Source organism: Mus caroli, chromosome 10 (assembly GCF_900094665.2).
Source record: "Mus caroli chromosome 10, CAROLI_EIJ_v1.1, whole genome shotgun sequence".
NCBI lineage: Eukaryota > Metazoa > Chordata > Mammalia > Rodentia > Muridae > Mus > Mus caroli.
Genome location: NC_034579.1, coordinates 19,204,260 through 19,231,104, shown reverse-complemented (window position 1 = coordinate 19,231,104; position 26,845 = coordinate 19,204,260). Strand labels below are relative to the sequence as shown.

General features: G+C 40.0%; 1 protein-coding gene across 5 annotated transcripts in view; it reads left to right on the top strand.

Moving 5' to 3' along the window:
• The window catches only part of Eya4 (EYA transcriptional coactivator and phosphatase 4), a 254,932-nt gene that overhangs the window by 200,453 nt on the left and 27,634 nt on the right, over window positions 1–26,845 (top strand). For 3 of the 5 annotated variants that reach the window (XM_029482164.1, XM_029482162.1, XM_029482163.1), the window contains 4 exons: window positions 509–588; window positions 4,414–4,597; window positions 16,153–16,289; window positions 17,981–18,064. In XM_029482164.1, coding sequence (XP_029338024.1) covers window positions 509–588; window positions 4,414–4,597; window positions 16,153–16,289; window positions 17,981–18,064 — 485 coding nt within the window. The remainder of the gene's footprint in view (window positions 1–508; window positions 589–4,413; window positions 4,598–16,152; window positions 16,290–17,980; window positions 18,065–26,845) is intronic. The other 2 variants (XM_021173761.1, XM_021173760.1) reach the window with 1 other exon arrangement.

The window sequence follows — 26,845 nt, the reverse complement described above, 5'->3', positions numbered from 1 at the left end:
GGCTGGCCTCGAACTCAGAAATCCACCTGACTCTGCCTCCCAAGTGCTGGGATTAAAGGCCACCACACCCAGCTCTGACATATACTTTAATATGGTATATAACGTAGAAGAAGTCAGGATAAGTGTTTGTGTATCCTTAAACTTTCATAATTTATTTGCAGTGAATACATTCGAAACCCAATCTTGTATGTTATTCTAAGTCATTGAGCAATAAGAGTATCAGCACTGATTTCTTGAGTTGCCTGGCAGCCTCTGGCCAGCATCTCTACCCTGTACCCTCTTCACCCAGACTGCGCCACCCATCCTTGTCCCTTCCACTTCGCTGAGATCTCCTCGCCTGCATTCTTCACATGATGGAGCTCTCTGTGTTATGCCTCTTTCTGTGCTAAGCTTACTTCACTTAGCACGGTGTCCTCATCCATCACACAGCTACAAGTGACCAGGTTTCAGTCCCTCTTACAGCCAAATGGATGAGGAAACCGTTAAACTGCATTTTCTCTTTTCCCAGGTTCCAGCTTTGCACCATCGTCTACTATTTATGCAAATAATTCCGTTTCTAATTCAACAAACTTCAGCAGCTCACAGCAGGTACGATAGTTTTACACCTTTAAAATTTTCTGTTGAAGAGTTTAGGTTTCTTCAATTTATAATTTATAGATACTTATAATTTTTAGTTGACATAATCCCTTATTTAACTTTATGCAGAGTTTGTAAAACCCTCTCTCTTCCTTGGTACACTTCTGAAGATTAAGAAGATCTTTTTCACTTATTCTTTAAATTTTTTTAAATGTATTTTTATTTTTCAAATTAAAATATAATTACATCTTTTCTCCCCTCCCTTTTTACCGCTAGCCTTTCCCATGAGCTCATGTTCTTGCTCTCTTGCAAATTCATTGTCCGCTTTTCTTTAATTTTGGATATATAGATTATTTCAGGGCTGATCACTTGATATTGGATGCAGTTAGGAAGCTCTTCCCTGGAGAAGACTAAAGGGGGAATTTTAAAAATATAACTTTATTGATTCATTATGAATGTCATACATGTATATTATGAACTTAAATAGTTCTGTTTTGGTTTAAGCATACATGATCTCAAAATTAGGCTCTTTATTTAAAACTAAAATAACAGTTCAGCAGAGTAAAAAATTACCTATTCAGAATTTTTAGGTATTTGTTCTTCTTGTTGACTGTAAAGGTTTGCCCATTAAACACCTAAACTATACTCATTTTAATCATCTATCAGGTTATTATAGGATATATTGCATGCCTTTTACCTTAAGCTATAGTACATGTAGTTTTATTTCCCTTGATTGAAATTGCTTATGTAATATAGCATTACTTGATACATTACACTAGAATCAATAATAAGATTGCCATGCATACTCTAAGATAGAATCCTAAAACAGAAGCAGTGACTGAGTAAAAGTCTGCAGAACTACTATTGGATTTTAATTTTTGTTATTTAGATCTATATTTCTTTTAATAAATCTTTGATTGCCACCTCCCTGACAGCTCTACTTTTCTCTCTTGTCACAGAGCCTCCAGTAGCACTTACTCTTTTCCTCGTCATGTTTTATTAATGTTTTCATGAATTCTAAAATCTAGGATGATAGAAGTACTTTATCGGGATAAGAGTAACTGTTCCTACGTGAGCGTTTTGTAACACAGATGGGTCATGATTATGTTGACACTTAAGAATTGTGTCCTTGATTCCTGATTCTCAGTCATGTTCAGAATGGCTGAGACTGAAGGGAAGTTGATTTCTAGACAAACAATATACTTTTATTTTAATGCAGCTACTGTGTACATTTTGAAAGTGTACGTTATCTCACAAATGTTTTCTCTTTAGATTTAATAAAAGAATTGTATTATTGCCTTCTTGTAGTGTTAGTAACATAACAAAGGGGCCAAAGTATTATTTAAAATATTTGAAAGCTATAAAGGATCTAATTTGGCATTGATTTAAAGGTATCTTATAGCACTATACTTTCTGCAAAACAAAACAAAACAAAACAAAACAGGTGATTTCTGCTAGCTTAATTTTATGTATTAATATGGCAAACATTTATTGAGCATTTGATATACATCATATTTTTGACTAGTCTTTAAAGTTCAAAACTAGTCAAGTCTTTGTTTTCTGTTCTCTCAAAATGTATAGTCTTCCTGAAGAAACAGACAATATACAACACAGACAGAAGGTAGACCAGATGGCTATAGCCACTGAGCAATACTTTTGACAGAAGAAAGTATAAATGAAACTCTATTGTCCCTGGGAAGATACAATGACAATATATATAGAATAAGAAAACTTTATAAAGTTTCCATCACAAATAGATCAAATTCTGCTTGAGAATGCACAGTGGATCTATAGAGACTATAACTGTATTTGGGATGGAGGCTAAGTGCCAATTTATCACATAAATGCCATATAAACACAGGAAATTCTGTATACTTGGGACCTGAGGATGGTGGTGTGACTGGATAGGCTTCACTCCCACCTCATGGAACTTTCAGTCTACACAGAAAGTAGAGAGTAGAATAGCAGGGAAACAAAAGACCCTGCTAAACTGTTCATAGAAATCTACTGCACAGGAGGGTGTTGTGCAAGGCTTTACTATCAGAGCCATGAATGAGTCAGAATTCATAGTAATGAAGTCAGGAACAAGGACAGAAAGTTACAGGGAAATAAGACAGCAAGGGCCAATATGCTGTTAAACTGAAGGAAGTCTGGAGTCCAGGTCATCCTTGAGGGGACTGGGAAGAGAAACCACAGAAAAAGATAGACTAGGTCCAGTTACATAGGTCCTGTAAGCTTTCTCATGGAAGAAGTAGACTAGATCTGGTCACATGGGGTCTTGTAGGCTTCAGTATGAATTCTGATTGTAGTCTTGGACCACTGGAAAGATATCAATGCTTTGGAATAGGAGAATATCATATAATCTGTGCTTTGAGGCAATCGCTCCAAATGAAGTAAAAATGAAATAAGACAAATTAGAAAACACACAAAACAGGAAATGAAGAGTGCTTAGATGAAGAAGGTAAGAGTATAAATTTAAAAAGGGGGAACCTTAGAGATATATCTGCATACAAAAACTATCACTTTACCCAGAGGCAGCTGGCAGATTTTCCAGTGTGTACCATCCTTTGCTGGTGAGGCCAGGCAGACTGCCAGAGCTACACCACACAGGAGCTAGATCTGACTCCTCCTGTTACAATTCCAGTCTAGAAACTCACAAGCTGTGTGACTGGGATGAAGTTCTGTGACTTCATAGTTTTTGATATAAAATGATAACAATAATTACGAACAGACAAGGTTCTGAGAGGCAAGTGCTCTAGTCCATGTAAGCCCTTAGAGCAATGCCATGACCCAAAGCCAGGCTTGCTCTTTGTCATTACTGTTTCTCTCTGAGAAAGAAGTGTTGCTGCAAACATCGTTCAAACATTGAAGCTTTCTATTTAGTTAACAGAATGTGATGTGGACCATCAGATCCTGAGATAAACAGGCTAATAGAATTCTAGTTTCCTGGCATATTACTTAATGCTTCCTGGTAATACATGTATTTACTTATACAAAGAATTTTCTCTTTTGGGAATGACATCAAATAGGGATCTTTGTTCCTCAGAACTTACCACAACAGGGGATCTTCCTCCTGACCAAGGATTCGTCATCACTGATAACATTTTTGGCTAAGCCACACTAGATATATTAAACACCATTTATCACAAGCCTTTACTTATCATCCTAATACGCAAAAGGCTATCGGAGGGTCATTTTATCATTTTAAGATTTTTTTAATAGAAAATAGGTCAAGGGAGTTGGTCCAATGGTTTCATTTTATCTGCAACAAAGAAGAAAAGCTAAATATTTGTAAAAAAAAAAAACCTTACTGAAGACTGCAAGTCAAGTCACAGGTAGCTTGTGGTGGCTAGAAAACCTGTTTATTTTTAAAATGACTGCCAAAAAGAATGAAAAAGCAAGGCCTAGAAGAGGAACAAAATTTAGAAAAGAAAATACACCTTGAAGTCCATGTAGGAGCCAAGAGAACACGCAGCTCCTCCTTGCTGGTAGTGTTGGGCAGTATGTAAGAATGGACTGGAATGGCTGTGAACTGACCACAGCTCCTCTCCCTTTTCAGTGCACAATAGGGGTGGCACAAAACCCTTCAGTCAGACTCTCTTTCATTAGACTTGGTTTGCAAGCTTATAAAGAAATTAAACACTGCTGCATGTGTGCAGCGCCCAGAAGATAAGCTCCACTCATAGCACTGTCAACTCCAAGCCATGAACTGGAGAGCAAATGAAACTGATCACTGGTCATTTGGTTGCCATGGTGATGATGCTACCTTGCTCCTTTAGACTGTACTTGATGTTTAAGTGTTCTTCTGTATCCATTCACATCATTTATTTGTTTCAGGATTACCCATCCTACACAGCCTTTGGCCAAAACCAATATGCTCAGTATTACTCGGCATCAACCTATGGGGCATACATGACATCAAACAACACAACTGATGGCACATCATCGTCAACATCAACTTATCAGCTGCAGGAATCTCTCCAAGGACTGACTAGCCAACCAGGTACAGATCCTCATCCAGGTGAAACGCTTCTAAATGTCCTGTGCTATCTAATAATATAGAAGAGGATGACCCCAGCAGAGACGTGCCTGGAAACCACTAGACAATCATGAGCTTTAATGATTAATGAGTTTTAGCTGGCTGCGTAAGACAGGGCTCCAGGGCATTTCAGAAATTCCCAGTTTAGTTGTGAGACAGACAGGAGATTTTAACCTCAGAATGACTACATGTGTGAGACTATCAACATGGGTGAAGGGCTCTCTGGCCAGATCCATTCTTTATCCCATGAAAAACTTGACAGCAAAGAGCATCTGTAATATCATCGCTCTTGAGTGTAGCTGGGGGTGTTTCCTTTTCGCATTAGAGACCGAGTAACCCCTTTACCTTTGCAGTCATCAGTAACTCTCGCCAGTCAGCACCACTGCATTCCTAGGCTTTGCAGGATCAGTAGTAGGAAGTTTAATATCTTTGTCTGGTCTGTGCATGTTTAAAGTCGATTGTGAAGTCATATTTTTTTGTTTTTATTGTTGCTTTTGTTTTTAATTGGGGGGGGAGGAGTTGTTTTGTTTTGTTTCATTATCTGAAGCCTGCTGTCCTCTTGTTAGAATTGTATTTGCTACCCAGCCTGTAAAGCTCCAAAGCCAGCTTAGCCAGCCTTCAACATCTTCTCCATCAACATTCCAATCCAATAAACTGAAGAATTAGAAAGATAACTAATTCTAAAATTATAAGAAACACTAAAGGAATTTAAATATATGTTATATTTTTGGAAAATAAAAGCAAAGATTGAAGGATGGGGTTGCCTGATTGTAGAACTTGGTCCAGATAATAGTTATCACCTTCAGCGATGTCCAGCGCACACATTCACAGAGCAGTGGCGGAGAGTGGAGAAGCCAGTCAGAGACCCAGACATGCCTGAGAAATGACTGTTACAGTATGGCAATTGAAGCACTGGAGATCTAGGTACAAAAGAAGAAGCACAACTAATATTTTTATACAAAAATTAGAGTAAACTATCATCACCCTTGGTGTAAAAATCTCCTAGGAGAAAAATACGGAGGAAGTCTTTGTGATCATGGGAAAGCAAATATTTTCTTGGGTATTAAAAACAAATCTTAGAATTATAACCAAACTTTAAAGCTTTTATAAAATTATAAAATTATGAATTTTATAAGTAATTCTTAAAAGAAATGGAACAATAAGTTGGGTTTAATAAAATCATTAATTTCACACACACACACACACACACACACACACACACACACACACACAGCTGTTTTGCAAGCAATTCTGTCTTTGGATCATGTGAAGGCAGTACCTGCAGAGGCCAGAAGAGGGCAGTGGGTCCCCTGGGACTGGAGCTTCAGTTTGCTGTAAGCAGCCTTGTGGGTGCTGTGGCTCCTCTGGAAGAGCAGCCAGTGCTCCTAACTGCTGCACCATCTCTCTAGTCCCAGAATCGATGCTATTTTATGAACGCTAATGAGTTCAGTAGTGCCTTCAGGGTTTTTTGTTTGATTTTGCTTTCCAAGCACAATTAATACTTTTATACAAAAATTATAGTAAAGCATCCTCCTTTGTGTAAAGATCTCCTACAAGAAAAATGTGAAGGGCAACTTTTTTTTTATCTTGTTTGGATATGGGAGGCACAGGGGAGAGGAAGGGGAAAAATAGAGAAATGTGATTAAAATACTCTAAATTATTCCTAGCAAGAATATTAAGACCAAGTTATCCGATTTCATCAATCAAGCACTTATTTATTTCACCTCTGTTTGACCCCAACTGTGTTCTAGAAAATGATAATGACTAAGGTCTCTGCCTAGCAATAGCTCAGATCTGAATAAGAAAGCATAGAAGCAAATAAGAAAGACATGAGAAGGGAAAACCTCAGATACTTAGAGAGGGGGTAAGAAGCAAACCCTTTTAGATAGAAGCTTTTCCCGCAGGTATTCATCAAGATACCTTGATGGCACGAACTGTGAAATGAGCAGGTTGATTAATTTTGATTTTGTGTTTGCAATGCTGCGGTAAGCTGCCAACCATCATTTTCTGTCATTTCAGCTAAACATAGGCCAAGTGAAGTCCAGAAATATTAGATCAAGAATAACAAAAATTAAATAATAGTTTTAAACAACTCTTAGTACAAACTGGTTTAATGTTTTCTATCTCATTTTTAGCTAATACCTCTTACCATGGTTAATTTATAAATTAAGTTTTATCATAGGCATGCATGTGTGGAAACAAATCACAGTATTAGGGGTTTGGCATTGTGAATGCCTGCGGGGATGTGTGTGTCATGGAAATGCATTCTCTACACCATCTCTTTATCTCTTTGAAACGTTTTTGTCAAAGCAGTTATTCATTTGACTATATGTGCTTGTGTGTGTGTGTGTGTGTGTGTGTGTGTGTGTGCAGCGTACACATAGCCATATTCACAAGCACAGCATGCATGTTGCACTCAGAAGACAACTGTAGGAGTCGGTTCTCTCTTTCCACAGCATGGGTCTGGGAAATCAAACTCAGACCATCTGACTTGGCGGCAAGCCCGTTACCCACTGGGCTGACTCCATGGTTCCACTATATGATTTCTAGCTTTGGGCTCAGCAAATGTATTATATGATGCAGTCTGTCTTTGCTGACCCTACATTACAGTTAAGTTTTCCGCTTACATTTTCCCTTTTATGAATACACGGCTCCTCTTGATTTCTTGATCTTCGTTTCTCTTAAATCTTCTGCTCAGGCTTTTCTCCATCCTCTGTCTGTCTGGTACCAAAGACAGAGCCAGTCCTAAGCAAGGCCAGTGAAGCAGCTGGGGCTCCAAATCTGAGGAAACGCTCAATCCTGCCGTTCTGTGCCGTGAGCCTCACTCATCCATCCCAGCCTTCCTCCTGCATCCCAAATCTACCTGTATCTTATTTCCAGCATGGTTTTCTCAAAAATGTGACCTTACCTGAGGATTTATGAGAATCCCTGTTTAGGGAGTAGTGGAGGTGCTGTAGGGAAAGGATGCTTGCCTCAGCCTCACAGAGACAAAACCACAGATGTGCTCATCATCAGCCTTAGAGGCAGGAGCCAGAGAGCACAAGATGGCCGTATCTGAACTGATAAGACTCCAGTTCCCTGGCCGAAGCGAGTGAACTCAGTATGCTGCGTGTGGTGTAGAGCTTTATTTCAAGTTTGATTTCATTCAAATTTCTGTCAATCACAACAATGTTTTTCCCTAAGGGAGTTTTCATTGCCAATACTCAGAATCTCTCTTTCGTCAGTGTTAAGAAAATACAAAATGCGAGCAAGTGTTCCCGCAGAGACAGCATCTTTAGTTCAGCTGCTACAAGCACGGGCAGATGCAGAACGTTCCTCCGCTGGAATTGGTTACTGGCGTCAACGAATATAATGTGACACTTGGTGGCATTTTCAGATCCCATCAGACTGAACTGACAACAGAACTTATTTCTTCTATTAACTCATATTCTCACACATGTATTTCTCGAGGGATTCTATACCTGACATCTTCTCTCAGAGTAGTCTATAGTTTTATTTCAGCCGTTTCAGATCGGACATGCATCCAAAAAGCAAACACATTCGTAACTATAGGCTTTGCTTTATTAATGGTGAAATCTGATGGATTTAGTTCAAGGGCAGGCAAAGAACTTCCCATTAACCAATTGTGCATATTGGGCCTTACAGACCAGACCGGAGGACAATTAGGTCCACGATTTTTTTTAATAGAACGTTCACTGTGGATATCCATGTTTAAAATAGAACATACCTTATCCTTATGTTCAATAAGTGACAGCTGCTTGCCTTGATTTACAGATAAACCTAATGAAATAAACGTGAAGCTAAATATCCAAACTTACAAAGGGCAGTTCTTCATTACTGTCCTGATTAAAGGATAATTATTCAATCACCTAGGAAAGCCCAAGGCTGCTGGTAATGACTGATGCTATTTAGAAATTGCAAATGGCATTCAGTTATTTATTTAGCCTTATTAGGTAGTTTGACAGTGGATTTAAGGACACACTACCACAATGATTAAAAGCAGACATTTCTAGTTCATTATCCTAATGAAGATCTCTTTCTGCTTTTCATATGAAGTTTATCTAAGGTAAATTGTGGTTTTGATTTGCATTCTAAAAGTTAGCAATGGAGATGATAGATATTTTTAGTTCATCCTTACAAATATTTTAAACATTTAAAAATTAAACATGGTTAGTAGCATGCAACAATACTATCCTTGACTCTAAGACCCTGATAAACACTGTATGTAGTGTGTTTGCTAACTGAACGTATAAACAAGCGCTCAGGTCGAATGAGAGAATTGGTGGAGCCCCTCCCTCTCAGAAACAAGGTTCTTGGGAACGAATTAACAGCCTTCGAAAGTCTTCAGGGCTCAGAGTCCAGCTCCTTCTCTGTGATGCCCGCAGGAGGGTATACATGGAGAGGAGAGCCTGAATTTCTTCACCTCGTTGGCCACGTGTGCCTGGTTATTGTACCCCTGAGAAGTTATCTGAGTGAAACTGTCAGAGACCCCGGACTCAACAGCTCTGGCCTGGCATCAGTGAGTGCTCAGTGACTCTTACTCTCCGAGTCCTGTGTTCACTCTCCAGTGGGAGAGAGAGAGCAGGCAGCATAAAGTTACAGAGATCATTCTACCGTCCAATGCCCTCCACAGGAAGGACTCTCACTCCTGTAAAGTCCTTTCAATGAACGTACAGGCCTTCTCTCTAACATACAGCACTTAAAGCCTGTATGACTCCTTTGAAAGTTTTTCATTGGAAATCTTAGAAATCTATCCGTATTTATTCTGTATGGCATGCTGTTTTGAAATCTGCCTACACAGTGAAGAAAAATGACTACACACCAAAGCCTAATGTTAGCAAACACTTTGTGTGCTTTGTTTCTGAGGTGACAATACTTAAAATACCTTAGCTCAGCAACTTTCAAAACCATTATCCATTGGAATTAGCAGTCTCCATGCTGTAGAGTAAATGTCTTGAACTTAAGCTACAAATAAGGTATATCCATTGTCTGACATCTCCCTTTAACCACTCCGTTCCCAATCCCTCCTGTAACTGCCATTCTATACTCTATTTCTATGGTATCAAACTTTTCATGCTCCATATAAATAAGATTGTGTAATATTCAACTTTTTGTTCATGTCTTACAACACTTAGAATAATGACTTTCATTGCCATCTATACTGTCACAAAGGGAAAGGATTTCTCTCATATTTGAGCTGTAATCCCATTTGTGTGTGTGTGTGTGTCTGTGTCTGTGTGTGTGTGTGTTTGAGAGAGGGAGAGGGAGAGGGGAAGGAGGGAGGGGAGAGAAGGGGGAGGGGGAGAGAGAGAGAGATTTTCCTTGTCCATCTATCTCTATCTTATGCCTTGATACTGAGGTTGACCCCATATCTTGGAACGGGAGAATTAGCTTCTCCTGGAGACGAGTTGCTTTGTGATTGCACAGAGTGGTGAGCCCTGAAACCATAGACAATCAAACAATAAAAAGGGACGCAGCACATTGTATTTATATATCCTTTCACATACGAATGTGTACATGCATATGTAGCAATAATAATCAAGGCAAAAGAGGCTATCAATTTGAGAGTGAGGATGGGAGATGATAGTGGGATCTGGACAGAGGAAAGTGACATAATTCTACTTTAATAAAATGTGTTTAAAATTATTTTTTATAAACTTGAGGGCAGGACTGTCTTATCGGAATAGTCATGTATTCACACAACCTGATTTTAAGTCTCAGGCTTCTATGCAGTCCTCTTGATGCTTCAGCCGCAGGGTCTTTTTGTTCACATCAAGTTCGACGCCATTTCCCTTTTCTCCTTTGATAACAGACATCCTATAAAATGTGAGTTTCAGTATATAGTTTGAACTTGCGTTTCTCTAATTACCACTGATATTTTCATACACTGACTGACCATCTCTATGTCTTCTTCTGAGAACCAGCTGCTCTGGCCGTTGCTTCTGTCTTCAATCAGGTTATTTCATTTTCTCTCCACTGGGTGGTTTGGGTTCCATATATGTCTTAGATATGTCACATGCATGACTTCCCAACATATTCTTTCATTCTGGTGAGTTGTTAGAGGTCTTTCTTGATCAGGAGAAACTGTTTCTATTTGGAGGAGGAACTATTAGCCTGGTGGTTATAGCAGAAATTCTGGAATCACATTGACACCACCAAATATCAGCTGATTGTTGTTGCCTAATTAAGTATATTGTGTTGCCAGTTTCTCCATAGTTATAAGATAATAAGGGCATACATAGTTCTGTGTTAGCTGGGAATTGAGTTTAATTCTCTGTCTATGTCTCTCTCACTCATTCTCACTCTCTCATACACATAATGTTCACAAAGAACACCTACAAATCAGTAAGAAAATGACAAATTTTAAATAGATGAAAATATATTCCTCACTATTACTTTTCAATTAAGTTTTATTTCAAATAACAACTTATCACCATATATCCACAAAGGTTGAAATAAGGATTAACAGTACCAAGGACTAACAAGAACAATGGGGGATGGTAATGCTCATGAAATAGTAAGTCAATAATTCCTCTATGAAGATCTGCATCTGTACCAGATGGCTGTACCCCTCCACTGACTCAGCAATACTAGTGCTGAGTAGATACTCAACAGGGAGAGATCTCGCTGGCACACATAATATTTATAATTATAATTTATAGTCACCTAACCATGTGACTCACCTAAATGGCAATCAGCAGAAAGGAAGAGTCAGACATGTGTCTTTGAGACAGTCCTAGACAAATTAAGGAAAGAAGAAACAAACATTCTGAGTTCTCACCAACATAATGAAGTGTGGATGGTGTTTTGATTTTTCATTTTAAAGGGCAGTGCATGCTGTAAACTAAAAGTTTAATAAAAATAAGGCTATCCTTCAGAATTTTCTTCTAAATGCCTGCTTTACTCTCATGGAGAACACTTTTGCCCATGATTTTTTTCTGTATTCTTTGGGTATCTTTAAGATCCTTAACTAACTGGCAAAGAACCACTGAGAACAGATTCTCCTGTGTTTAGAAACCCACACACTTCCTGTGGCCCCATTTTTTCCCTTCAACACTGTGATAGCTGCTGAATCTCAGGTTTAAATAGCTGACTTGTTCCTGCCAGATTCCTTAGTGCTGACATAGGCTGCTGCTAGCCATCCTATCTGTAACTTAAGACAGCGATTGGAAGTTTGCAATTTTCTTGTCTTTCCATTCTTGCACTGCTACCCAAGGTAAAAGGCTACGTGTGTGTGTGTGTGTGTGTGTGTGTGTGTATGAGAGAGAGACAGAGACAGAGACAGAGACAGAGACAGACAGAGAGACAGAGAGAGAAGATCACCTTAAAATTGATCTGCAAAAACCACAAAGACACATATCACATAACCACCTGGTATACCAGCACTTGAAAAGCAGGAGTTCAGTGTCATCCTTGACTCTGTAAGGAGTTTGAAGCGAGCATGAAATCTAGTCTCAAGAAGAAAAAGCCAAATAAATAAGAAAAAAGAACAACAAATGGGTGTGTGTGTGTGTGTGTGTGTGCAAAAAGAGAGAGATTTCATAAATGCCACACCAAAAAAGTTTTGTTTAGGCTTATTTTTAAAGAGTTAGTTTGAGGCTGGAAAGATGTCTCAGTGGTAAAGAGCACGCCCTGCTCTTGCAAAGGACCTGAGATTGGTTCCCAGCATCCATGTCTGGAGGCTCAAAGACAGCTATAACCTCAGGTCAGGGGATCCAGTGTAATCTTCTGGCATTCACGGACATACATAGTTTACATGTGCACATGCACATACCTACCTACACACATATACACATAAATAGAAATAAAATTTTGAGGAATGAATTAATTTGAATCATGTTATTTAAAGAAAGGTATTAGATTAGCATGACTTATTAACCTAAGGGAACTTTTGTCCCAGTATCCAGTATTCTGTATAAGAGTGGAAAGCAGAGAAGGGTGTGTGTAGTGTTACTTAGAAGTTCAAATATCTAAAGCCTATTCAAATAAGCTGGAACATAAGCTGCAGCAAGGTAAGGCTGTGTTCAAACTTGTAGTGAAAGCATTTTATCACTGTGCTGTCCACCCTGTCTGTGGTGGCAGTGGCAGGGAAACCAGGAGCCATGCTGGCACTACTTTAAGAGCAAACAACATTTACAGTAAGATGTATTTTTATATTGTTACTTTACTTTTTATTGAAACGAGATTTTTTTCATAAAATATATCCTGATCATAGTTTTCCTCCTCCAGCTCCTCCCAGGCCCTCGCCTTCTCCCCACTCACCCAAACCCACATGCTTTCTTGCTCTCTCTCTCTCTCTCTCTCTCTCTCTCTCTCATTAATAATAAAGTACTAAGAAACAAATATTAATGAAAAAAACAAGCATCTTTTTCAAAACATAAAAAACACATTGGCATGCGCAGAAATCACCTAAAAACACAAAGCTGTAATATATAAGCAAAAGAACTGTAGGGTAACAAAAAGAATGAAATGCTCAGGTAAATCACGGCAAGACAAAACAAAGCTCTGACCGTACACTGAGTTCATTTGTGAATGGTTTTCAATTGAAGACAGCTTCTGTTTTAGGAATTAGGACCTGCGTCTACTTCCCCTCTCAGTACCGGGACTCTCAGGCCCAGACCTGTGCGTGCCGCCACAGTCTCTGTGAGGTTACACATCAGTCCTGCTGTATCTAGGCCTTGTTTTCTTGGTGTCCTCCATCTCCTCTTGCTCATCCATAAGGTTCCCTGAGCCCTAAGGTGAAGGGTTTGATAAAGGCATCCTGTTTTGGACTGAGTGTTCCAAGGTCTCTCATTCCCTGCATACCATCCAGCTGTTGGTCTCTTTATTTGTTCCCATCTACTGCAGGAGGAAACTTCTTTGACAATGGCTGAGGAAAACATTGACCTACGAGTATAGCAGAATGTCATTAGGAGTCATTTTTTGTGCTAGGTTCCTTTAGTAGAACAGTAATATTTGGTTTTCCCTAGGTGCCTTGCCTATCTGGTTTCAGGCTCTCCATTACAGGAGCAGTGTCAAGGATGGATGGGCTCCATCCCATAGCGTGGGCCTTACGTCCTTGGTCACTCCCACAGGCTTAGTGCCACCACTGCACCAGCACACCTTGCAGGCAGGACACTGTTGCAGATCAAATGGTTTGTAGCTGGGTTGGTATTTTGCTTTCTCCTTTGGTAGTGTGCAGAATACCTTCCAGTATAATGAAAATTGGTTAGTAGGGGTGAAGGCTCTAAGTAGACACCAGCGCAACTTCTCCATCTTCAGTGAGTTGTGTAGATGTTGTCTTCAGCAACAGTTCTTTATCTTACCAATAGAATGGAACCAGTAGCCTTGGCAGTAGCCTGGTTTGTTGGAGCTTCTCATGGGACCCCTTTGGCCACAATTATATTAGATGTACCCCCATTCCATGCATTGGAAGCTTTATTTTGTAATGAAAGATGCCCAGTTGGGGCTCTGTCTACCTCACTATTTGGAAACTTTATTTAAATTATTTTCACATATGTATATATTTTAGGAAGTTTCTACTATATTAGGTTTCCATATGACCCTTCAAATGACTCTTTTCATAGTCCCTCTATCTCCTCCTCCCCCTCCATTTATGGGAGAGATAGCTAAAGCATATTTTTGATCCCATGCCATATGATATTTCCCAAATAAAATGTTATCAAAAGATATGGTAAGATGTTTACTCTATAACAATTACTGTTTCTCAGAAAAGCTATGTTCAATGTGCCATTTTTCAGTATTACTTCATTCTCTGTGAATTATTGCTCTATCATATTGTGTTGTATCTCAATGATAAATGAAGATCATCATATTACTTTTACATTACTTAAGTCTAACGTGCCTTAATAGCACACTTGTCTAGAGATTTTCATTTTATGCTTATGGTTTAAATTAAATACAAATATAATTCATCCTCAAAAATTTTAAAAAGGATTATTATCCAGAATTCAGTATACACTGAAACTAAGGTTCAGGAAAACTAAGTAAAATCCTTGATGTACTGTCACAAGTCAAGCTGACTTGTTAGGCTGCAACCTTTGTAGCCTCAATTTACCTTAACACAAACTTGCTACTGGCCAGTGCTTTATGCCTGTTAAGATCCATGGTCACTAACTTTTCTTTCTTTTTTTTTCCACTTTTTTATTAGGTATTTTCTTCATTTACACTTCAAATGCTATCCCAAAAGTCCCCTATACCCTCCCTCCACCCTGCTCCCCTACCCATGCACTCCCACTTCTTGGCCCTGGTGTTCCCCTGTACTGGGGCATATAAAGTTTGCAAGACCAAGGGGCCTCTCTTCCCAATGATGGCCGACTAGGCCATCTTCTGCTACATATGCAGCTAGAGACACGAGCTCTGGGGGTAATGGTTAGTTCAGTAACTTTTCATGAGTCTGGATTTCAAGAACTTGTAAAACATAGAAAAGCCAATTAGATAAGTGATGGCTGGGTGGAGAGAGCTTGTTCTGGGTCCTCATGTACATTAGAATATGAGACACTGGCACCATAGTAGGAAAACCAGAACATCCTGAGCATGGCAAAAGAACAGTCTGTGACTACCAGGTAGGAAGACACTGGAGAGCATAGCTGGAACTAACATCCCTCAGATATCAGCCACCAAATAATAACTCTGAAGGGGTGTGTTTAATAGGATCAAATATATCACCTATCTGGAAAGATAAAGGCTGAGCTTGTATTCTAAATTTATTAATCCCATGGTTATTCAGGACTCTCAGCAAAGTATGTGCATTCAAGCTTTGGTGAGCGGAAATTAGCTTTTAGTAAGGATATCAGGGAGTCGAAGGAACTGTACCATACAGTAGTGTAACTACTGCCTAATTATGGCTATCATGCACTTACAACACAGATAACACACATTGAAATAACTATAACAGGCACAAGATTTCAACAATTTGTTAAGAAAATAATAAAGGTTAAAATTTTTCTTGCTAATTTTTAAAAATGATTACATGCTCAAATGATATTTTGTGTTTGTTTGTGTGAAGTTAACATATGTGGGTTAATTTTGCATGTCTCTTTATACCTTCTTATATAACTGCTGGAAAACTGCCCAAGCTCATGGCTTTCACTTACTTCCACTGAGTACCAGGAGTATGGACTATGGTCTTAAGGAGTTTCATTAGTGGACACAAGACAGGAAGGAAGTGGTGAGGTGCATTCAGTAAGAAGGGCTGTCAAGTTTGCAGGTCTGGTGCAGGGCTGCTTCAGAAGACATTGTGTTCTGTGGAATGTGGCCCAAATGGAGGAGAGACTGGACCTAAACACAGAAAAATGGGGGTGAAAGTACAGACAGAAAGCTTGAGGGTACTTGGCATCTAGAGGCATTCAGGGTTCTGTGAAGAAGTCAATGAATGACCTATACATTATTTTTACTAAATTACAACTTTACATATTCAAACTATAATTTTTGTCACAAAGAGGTCATTAATGTATAGGAATTTGTTAAGTGATAATGAAGACTTGTAGTTGTTCTAAAACTAAACTGTTCTTCTTGGCACACCATGCTATTTATAGGAGAGTTTGATACAGTGCAGAGTCCCTCCACACCAATCAAAGATCTCGATGACAGAACATGTAGAAGTTCTGGGTCAAAGTCTCGAGGAAGAGGCCGGAAAAATAATCCCTCCCCACCTCCGGACAGTGACCTAGAGGTATGCCTGCTTATCGCTGTAGAATGTAAGTTATTTAGTTACTGAATGGTGTAGTCATACTTTAAATACCTAGTAAGTTTTGAAATATCTATCTATCTATCTATCTATCTATCTATCTCTAGCAAAATTTAAAACAATAAAGTCAGAGGTAACAATACTTTGAAAGTTAAAGACTGATAATTTCATTTTTTAATTCAAACTGAAAAAAGTTAAAAAATAAAGCTATGACTTATGCGATAATATCCTTAGAAAAATATTCTATAAAGATAAAGAAATCTGTGTTGAAAGGAAAATAGTAAAATCTTGTCAATGAATATATGTGTTAAAAACTGTCATATTTGTGGATTTTAAAGTACTTGTTTCATTTGTGAGCTCTGTGAAATGTAACTACATCAAGCAAGTTGAGTTTATATTATAGAAATCTATCATTAACCATAATATGTTCATACACAATCACAAAGTTCAACTGAAGAAAAGGACTAATTTCCAGCTGTAATACAAATCGAATAGCACACATTGTGCCTCTTCCTAAGAGATATGTATGAATATATCAAAGAGATGAAATGTGTTCTGAAGCCTAGTGTTATGACCTGAAAGAGGACAGCAAGGCAGCCCAACTGACAGGGAGCTGGATAGAGACACTGGCCCATTCTAGAGTGGAGTGACATCTAGTGTAGCCCAAACTCCAGATTCTCTTCCAATGACAAACCTCTGTTGTCTGGGTCCAATCTCCTAAATTTGTAATGTGAAATCTTTCATAAGTCTCTGCAAGCCAAACAATACATATTCACCAACCTATGTGACATGTCATCGTTGTTTAGGAGCTATCCATAGACTGCCTTAAATCCATTTTGAAAACATTTTATGCAAATTCAAAATAAATTTCAAAACACAGTGAACCCCAGGAGATCTAGAAGTATAAAATATGTCAACATTAGAATCCTTTCTATCACAAAATCAGTATTTATCTTTTCCATGTTATCTATAATCAAATTTTGGGTCTATTCATTACAAGTCAGGACACCTGATCATTAAACTTGTGAAAATTTTTATCACCCATGTCCCCAAGTTTTATGAGAATCAGACTTTGCAAAGTAGGCACATGACCCACAGACTCAACAAAGCTTGGTTCAGATGGAGCTCACAGAGACTGAAGAGACAAGCATACCCTGTATGGGTCTGAGCTAGGCTCTCTGCATATACCTTATGGTTGCATTGCTTGATAGTTTGGTGGGACTCCCAACAGTGGGCATGAGATGTCTCTGACTCCTTTGCCTGCTCTTGGGTCCCTTTTCCTCCTACTATGCCACCTTGCCCTTGATAGGGTTTGTGCTTAGTCTTATTGTAACTTTTTATGGCATATTTGGTAGATGTCCCTGGAAGGCTTGCTTGTTTAATTTTGAAGGGAAACAGAAAAGAAGTGGAAATGGAAAAAAAAAAAAGTGAATGTGGAAGGGGACACTGGGAGGAGTGGGGGAAGGGAAAACTGGTCAGGATATAATATGTGAAAGAAGAATAAAAGAAAGAAAAAACTAGAAAAATAAAAAAATAAGATTAAAAAAGGAATAAACAATGAGAGGGGGTAGTTTTTTATAAACCAGTCAAGCCCACATAAAACAAGAAAGGGAATATCTTCTAACTGTAAAGATCTGTTTCCTTAAGCCATTTTGACCCTGGCCATTTCTCTTCAGCGTGTGTTTGTCTGGGACTTGGATGAAACCATCATCGTCTTCCACTCTCTCCTCACGGGCTCTTATGCACAGAAGTATGGCAAGGTAAGGAGCCAGGAGCTTATTCCCAAATGTATTCAGGATTTAACCAGTTAAAAACTCAAGGTCTGTTTTAAACTGCTTTGTTTTCTCCATCAACTTTTATGATAGTCTCCCCTTTGGCCAGTTACTGATCTCTGCAGAGCTAATTAAAAGTTATCTTTACACAAGACCAAAGACCCTACTCTTACACACTTGGGGATAACATCCCTTCACTTGCACGAAGGCTCAGCATTTCCCTGCATCTCTCTCTTGCTACTCATTCTGTAGTGACCTTCTTAGACCAGCATCTTGATTGTGTGAGTTCTGTGTCCTGGCCAGATATAACCACAGGAGGCTGCTCTGGTGTAAACACACATATTAGCTCATCATGGACTTTGACTCTATCAGTAGGATTTGCTCGAAAGAGAGTTTGGTGAGAACATATTGGCCTGGTTTCCACTACTGTAGGAAAGCATGTGGTTAGCTTTGGGTCTTTTACAAATCGCAATCACACAAATGGAAATGTCTCCCTGTGCCTCACAGCACGGCATGACAATTAGTGGGTGGGTTCTTATGTCCCATCAACATGCTCTATAGCAACAGTTATAGTCTCATCTTCTAGACAACACATGGTGGATTGCATTAAGCTGTGTCTTTTTTATTTTTCATTGGTGTGTATGTTTGTATGTGCATGTGCACATGCATACAAGTGACCATGAACTCCAGAAGAATATGTCAGATCCTGAATCTTAAGTTAGAGGTATTTCATGAGTCAATATATGGCTTTTGGGAACCAAACCCAGGTTCTCTGGAAGAACAAGAAATGCCCTTGACCACTGATCAATCGTTCCAGCTCCAAAGGCCTCTTTGTAAATTTGCACTTTGTATGAATCTGTGCTGTCATCTGTTTTTACTTTCTAAGTACATATAAAAAGTAGTCATTTCTTTTCAGCAACCATTTACCAAAAGTGTCTTCATTCCTTTATAAGTGTCTAGCACATGTCTTGAAACTATACTTTCAGGGTCTATTTCATTTATAAATTAACAAATGAGTTGTCTCTTAAGCTTTGACATGTCTGCTGGGATGATGATAGAATTTGTGGAATATTAAAACAAACTCACACACCCAAATTTGTATCTCATATTTATTTTTATTTCCTGTTTCTTGCTGGGTATTTTTATAGTAATGTGCCAGTGATCACAGGCTGCTGTTACAAAGTATGACCACAATTTATAACTAAATTATTGTCATAATCCTGGAGTGTTTTCAAAACTATACCAAGAGCCCCATTTAAATGACTGTGATGGTGTATACAGCTACATTTCACAGTAAATGAAAACTGAAATAGCAGTGAGTCATGAATGTGTATGACCCCATGGAAAGGTCCCTCTAAGCCCTCACTACCAGGGAGTGTTCTGAGCTGCACATGATCCCTGCATCATATCAGCAGTGATGGGCCTCCCCTTGTGGAGTCTCCTTACACTTTAACATGTGCCTTGACATCAGGTCTTCGTTCCTTTCTAGGAATTTGCGTCTTTTAAATTATGAGATCATTAGAATTTCCCAAATGGAATCTGAAGACAATGGTAAACACTTCATTACAGCTGTTTTCTTTTTGTTAGACTGAGGACAGCACTTTCTCCAGTCCTCTTGCCCATAGTGTGTGACCTCAGTCGATCTCAAGGAAATCCTTTATATGCAGGCTGAGGTCTTCCTACAGAACTTCACACCTGAAGCCTCTGGGACTGAACTGTAAATGACAGGAAATATAGAGGATGAGGCTGAAGATCAAGGGGGACATAAGGAGAACAGGAGGTGGAGGGAATCCCAGGAGCCTACGGAGGTGGGAATCCATTGTGCCACTCAGTAGGGAAAGCAAAAGTCGGCAAAAGGTCCCCACAGGTCACACCCACTCCACTAAAAACTTTCCTATACAAGTCAGGATACTATTGGATGTCTCTCTTATTCAAAAACGTTTCACTCCAGGATTTAGAATTGTAGAAGAAAACTCAAGTTTCTCCCACTTGATGATGTGTCTAGATATCACCACCTCCTGAGTCTCCCCACTGAGCTCTGTGGTCCTCCATCTTTCTCTTCCTTTCTCATTTGCACTTCTATTTTCTGCCACAAGTCGAAACCACACAAGCACCTCACCAGAGCAGATCAATGTCAACACAATGCCAGGCCTCAGACATCCAGACCCCCATAGCCTTCCTCCAAAACTGCCTTTCTTTCTACGTTGCCCCATCTCAGGCATTCTGCTATGGCAACAGGAAGCTGCCACCACATTGTTATGGCCTGGTACACACCAGTGTTCCCAACAGCCTCATATTCGGAATTCTTCCTCCAGGCACCAACTCCATTCTGAGAGGCTACAGAGCCTTTGGAAGGAAAGGCATAGCAAGCAGAACTAGATCTGTAGGGACAAGCCTTGCGGGCTATAGCAAGCCTCTGATTTCTCCTTCTGTCCTCAGTGATAAGAACAGTCCTATCACAATGCATAATCCCACCAGTGTTCTGGGCCAATGGGTGAGGCAAACTGACTCTAAACTGAAATCTTTAAAACTGTGGGCCAAAATAAATCTTTTCTCCTTCAAACAAAAATGTCACAAAGCACAGGGAAGCTCAATTGCCTCACAAGCTGGCTGACTCTAAAAGCCAACCCCAAGCCAAACTCTCAGGTCTCTCTCACCAGGGGTGCATCACTGGCAAATTTCAAGAGGCACTGGAAAATTTTCTAAATGTTTTATCTTGACAAAAAAAATAAATAAATAAACCTGGTTCTTCGACATGTCAATTAGTGGTCTTCAAAGAAAGTTTGTGGCAAGTGCTTACATCACAGAGTGCTTACATCACAGAGTGCTTACGTCACAGAGTGCTTACATCACAGAGTGCTTACATCACAGAGTGCTTACGTCACAGAGTGCTTACGTCACAGAGTGCTTACGTCACAGAGTGCTTACGTCACAGAGTGCTTACGTCACAGAGTGCTTACATCACAGAGTGCTTACGTCACAGAGTGCTTACGTCACATAGTGCTTACGTCACAGAGTGCTTACGTCACAGAGTGCTTACGTCACAGAGTGCTTACGTCACAGAGTGCTTACACCATTGTATGGAGGTTCACTGCAAGTTATCATACCAAAACAGTTCTGAGATAGTGTAAACAATCATGTCATGAGAGTATATTCATCAGCTCTCCAGTGACTTTACAGGCTGATAGAAATGAAGTCATTTTAGCTGTTACTTGAAAAAATAATAATTTTCACTGCTCTTAAAAATAGTAACTGAGATGAAACTGGAGCTACGACTCAGCTGTTAAAAGTACTGCTCAGTCTCCAGCACACTTGAAGGCTCATACATCTATAACTCCAGCCCAAAGGATCTGATGCCCTCTTCTGGCCTCTACAACTGACTGCATACCCATAGTGCACATAAACTCACAAGTACACAGACTCATATACATAGTTTAGATAGTAACTGAAACCATTGGTTTTGGAAGGTGGGTGGAAGACCCACATCCCATTAAGAGTTGTGTAGATTTGAAATTGCTTATGTGTACTCAGTCCATTTCATGATTCAAATGACTCACTGCTTCAATGTGTATTAGAAAACATTCCAAGTGTGTGTGTGTGTGTGTGTGTGTGTGTGTGTGTGTACATGTCCCATATTCAAAGGACTACTTTACAAGTTGGTTCTCTCCTTCCATGATATGAGTCCCAGCGATCAATTCCAGGCCATCAGATTTGGAGCAAGCACCTTTACCCTGAACCATCTTGCCAGCACCAATGTACATTCCAAATGGACACCTTGGTGTTATGGTGATTTAAAGGTTTAAAGGAGGGCATTCTTTATGCATATTCTACAGAGTATCATTATATAAAATACCTATGAATAGGGCTTCTCCAGCTAGAGGGAAGAGGCAAAGAACGAGAGACCCCATGATCCCCCCAAAGCTAGGCAGCACTCCTGTTATTCTCAGTCACCCAAGATGGGTTTACAGAGGCCAAGGCTTCTACTTCCTGTAATGAATATTAGCTGACCTTGGTAGGCTGTGTGACAAGTCATTTGACCTCTGAGCCAATTTCTTTATCAGAAAGTGATTATAGGGGCATAACCTAATCTTGGCACTTGAAAGGCTGAGGTGGGGAGAGTATGACTTCAAGACCAGCCTGGGCTATATAGTGGGTTCCAGGCCAGCTTGCAGTACATGGCAAGACCCTATCTTGAAATAAATAGGTGGGTATTTTTGTCTTAATTAGGTTTTTACTACATTGTAAACAGTTTGAACTATTGTGAACAGATACAAGGACCAGGCAACTCTTATAAGGACAACATTTCATTGGAGCTGGCTTATAGGTTCAGAGGTTCAGCCCATTATCATCAAGGCAGGAGCATGGCAGTGCCCAGACAGGCAGGCATGTTGCAGGAAGAACTATGAGTTCTACATCTTCATCTGAAGGCCTCTAGAAGACTGGCTTCCAGGCAGCTAGGATGAAAGTATGAGAGCCCTCAACCCACAGTGACACATCTACTCCAACAAGGCCACACTTCCTAATAGTGCCACTCCCTAGGCCAAGCATATTCAAACCATCACATTGAACTCAAAACTCAAAAAGAAAATAGGCGATTCTCTTCCATGAGGGAGTTAGTGGGTGGGCTAAATGGGATCATCTCAAGGACATTTAGCTATGAATACAAGGATCTGCTTCTCAGGTCCAAAGAAGTAAAGTAATATCACTCACTCTTTTCTGCCCAATGAGAAATACGTAGAAATGGGTGCTCTCAGAGATGCAGAAGGTCTGGGCTTGCTCTCCTAATGCTTATGGCAGTGCTGTAATCACACAAAATACATTAAGCCAGAAGTAGAGGGCATGTGCAACTGAACTGTAAAGTCAAGCCCTAGAGCTAACACATCTATCTACCAACCTGCTCCTGTCTCTCCCACATCTCTGGTCTACTACAGCATGCTTGACACTCCATAAGTACATCCACCTTAGTGCACTGGCCACTTAGCTCTCACTTCTGCTCTATGCCACTGGTGTGGTACAAGGCATTATGCAAGTGGCCTAGACAACCAGGACCTGACTCTCTGACATGATCTTAATTCTCTATCCTCCTTTAGTCTTGTGCTGCCACATGAGACCTTTGCAAATAAAATCCATAGTCTTCAGTCTTCTAGGAATGCCATGATCTTATGTAACTAGTTTTATGTATTCACTTAAGAACCCTTGTAGAAAGTTCTACACCCGCCTGTAAATAATATAAACATTTGCAAGGTTCTTCCTAATATGTTATCACTTTGTGACTCTGCTCAACTGTCAACACTCCCTCCTTGCAAACAGAACTATTTCTGGATCTTTCTGATGGCGGCAAGTGCAGACTCTGCTGCCGGGAGGCTGTGTGATGGGTTCTCTGGCCGAGAACCAGTTGGCATGCACAGCTTCATCACTGCAAAAATCTAAAATAGAAGTTCATGAGTTTGACAAGATGGCGCCCAGGGATCATCCCCCATCTGGAAGTTCTGATGCTCTGAGCAACTGTGCAAATTATTTAACCTAAATAACAGTAGTTCCTTTCTAGGGTAAGAGAATAAACATTAACAAATTTTGCTGTAGGGGGTTAATGAACGTTAATGACTTGTGTCCTTGGAAGCCACGGTCATCTCCAGACATTCGGCTTAAGGAGACAAAAGAGATGAACAGCCCAAGTCAGGAGAAAGATTAAAGAAAAGCAAGTAACATGTAAAAGCACTGTAACATGGTTGTAGTTCAAGCTAGCAAGAAGACTTGCTGATATGGAAGGCCGGAGCTGGGGAATGAGATGCTCATCAGAATAAACCACCCCACTGCTTTTGGATTTGACAATTGATACACTCACATAGAAACAGGACATTGGTAGTAGCAGTTGCTGGGCTTTCTACAGAGTCATAAAGAAAGCAGTGTGCGCTTTAGTAGAAAGTGACTGGTATTGCTAAATGATTAAAATTGTAGGTCTGAAGCAACCACACCTGGGATGGCTAACACCATGACCCTTCTGAACGAAGAGTTGAAGTTTAGCTTTGTGGGAAATATAGACCTGAGTTCAAGTTCTATCTCCTCCTGTCAAGATCACGTGACCTTTAGAAGTCTGTTTAGTATGTGGTTCAAAGGGAATTTGAAATTTGGGCAACTGGATGTTCTCCAGGGAACGTGCTTCTTCTATTTGTATCTGTCACTTTGCCTGTCACTCTGACATACTTAGTTCAGTGACAACAACTCAACAGTCTTTGTAATCAGGTGGCTATAGCCAGGTTTTGGAGTACATAAAGCATAGAAAAACTGGTGGTGTATACCTTAATCTAAGCACTCAAGAATCTAAGGCAAAAAAGGGTCACTGTAAGTTCAATACCAAATAAAATGGGTAGTATTTCTCATGTTTTCTAAAAGTATGTTAATGTACCTAATACAAAGAGTAAAGCTTAATCCAGGACACCAACGTGTGTCAGTCTGCCTGTGGGAGGTGGAGAGACAATGGTGGCTATTTTATTCTTAGAGCTTGGACCTGATACATAGTCATGTTAGAGCCTCTTTCCCTGCTATGTTGAATGGTGTGAGGTGATAGAAGAGTTCCCGAGTCAGGGAACTGCTTCAGAAATGATTCTGTGTGTGTGTGTGTGTGTGTGTGTGTGTGTGTGTGTGTGTGTGTAGAGCATCAGCAACTGTCTACCCTACCTTATCGTGTGAGACAGGATCTCTCTGGCTAGGATCTAGTCCTCACTGGATTTAACTAGTCTGACTGACTAGTGAGTTTCATCATTAGTCCAGGGCTGTCAGTCTGGCCCCGTGCACAGTTATTTATGTGGGTTCTGGTGATGGGACTCACGTTCTCACAATTGTGCTGCAAGCACCTCATCTCCCCTTGAAGTGATTTCTCTCTGAGCCAGCACAGTCTGTGACCTGCATCGCCCTATCCCCAACCCCGTACTCCTGGCCACAATATTATGAGCTGTTCTAGGAAAGGCCTTTTGAGCTAAATTCTTCCCAGTTGTTTTTCTCCTCTTCTCATCCCCAAATTACAAAGGAGGACACTCTCCTGTGATCTGAGAAATCATAGCTGTGGCAAGACTTTCTCGGTTTTTCTTACTGGATCTCTTCTTTATTCCTGACTCGGGATCAATCTTCCCTAAAGTACATCCTGCCTTCCCAGGCTTGGCCCCACTGCTGGATGCGCCGCCCCATGTGATAGGCCCACTGTTACACCCAAGTCTGCCCGTCTCTCATATCATATCGGCGTGTGGCTAACTCCCTGGCTTTTTATCCAGTCATTAGTCCTGGCAGGGGCATGCTGGCTTACACTGACTACCACAGCTCCTCCCCAAGCTTCTGTGTCTACTCACCTAAGTTTCTTTGCACTACAGAGTTATCATCACCTGAAATGCTGTGTTTACTGGGCTGTTTATTAGCTATATCACATAATAATGATAACTAGAGCTCAGAAGCACATGACTTTTGCTTTTAATTTTTTTGCCTTTATTGGTAAGTATGTGTGAATTGGTGGTCTTCTGTGGACTTGTTCTCATGTGGGGTGTGTGAGTGTTCATGTGTGTACAGGTATACATGTAAATTATATACACACATGTGAAGACCAGACATCTTCCTCTCCACTATCGAAGTTGTTCATTTTTTAATCTACTCCCTCCTATAACTCCTATTCCCTCTTATATTCTTGACTTCTCTCTTATAAATTACTGTCATTTCATATATAAATGCATATATATGTTGACACAAACTGCTAAGTCTCTTTAATGTTGCATATTATTTAAAAATACACACACATACACACACACGCATGTGTGTGTGTGTGTGTGTGTGTGTGTGTGTTCCTGACCACTTGGTATTAAATAATCACAGGGAGCTGTTTCCTAGGGAAGAGTAATTCTCCTTCTCTCAGAGGTCATTAGTTTCCTGTAGACCTTCATCTAGACATAGGGCCCTGTGAGTCTTCCCTAGCCACAGAAACAGGTCAACCAGGTCAACCAATGTGTTCATTGCTCAGGCCTTGTGTAGACAACCACACTGCTGAGATTACATGAGTGTACCATACCTATCACATGCAGAAGACACAATGTCACAGTAGACATCTGATCCTCTGGCTTTAGAAACGTTTTATCCCTTCTTCTGTGACCTTCCCTTAGTCCCAGTTGTAGGAATTGTGTTTTGGATGAATCAATTAGAGCCAGGCACCCACACAGTCTGTTCCTCTCTGCATTTGACCAGTTGTGGCTTTCTGTAATGATCTGGTACAAAAGGAAGCTCTTCAGATGAAAGGTGAGACCTATATTAACCTGTGGGTGTGAGGATGAACATGTAGAATGCAGTTAGAAATTATGTTCATTTAGGAAAGTGACTGTAATGGGGTCTCCTCTAAGATCCATGACCTCACCAGTAGTGGGTGGCTGGGTTTTCAGTACTGGGAATGGGGTCTGTCTTATTGAGTAACTATGGTTATCGCCAAGATTTAAATGCCACTATTGTACCATTAGGGATATCTTGTTGTGGTGGCCATTGTTATAGTTCGTAGGCATCACGGCTGGTATGATACCTGATTGATAGCTTTCATAGTGACTTCTAGTATTATGAAATCTATTCCTCAATTGAGGGAATTTTGGGTCAGATTCAATTCCATTCCTTAGACTCCTGTGTCTGACAAATGTGGTGCCTTCAGTAACAGGGACTTGCCATCAATCTCTGAAGACAACCAAGGGCAATAGCAATACCCGTATTTTTAAAAATTTTTAATATTTTTATTACGTATTTTCCTCA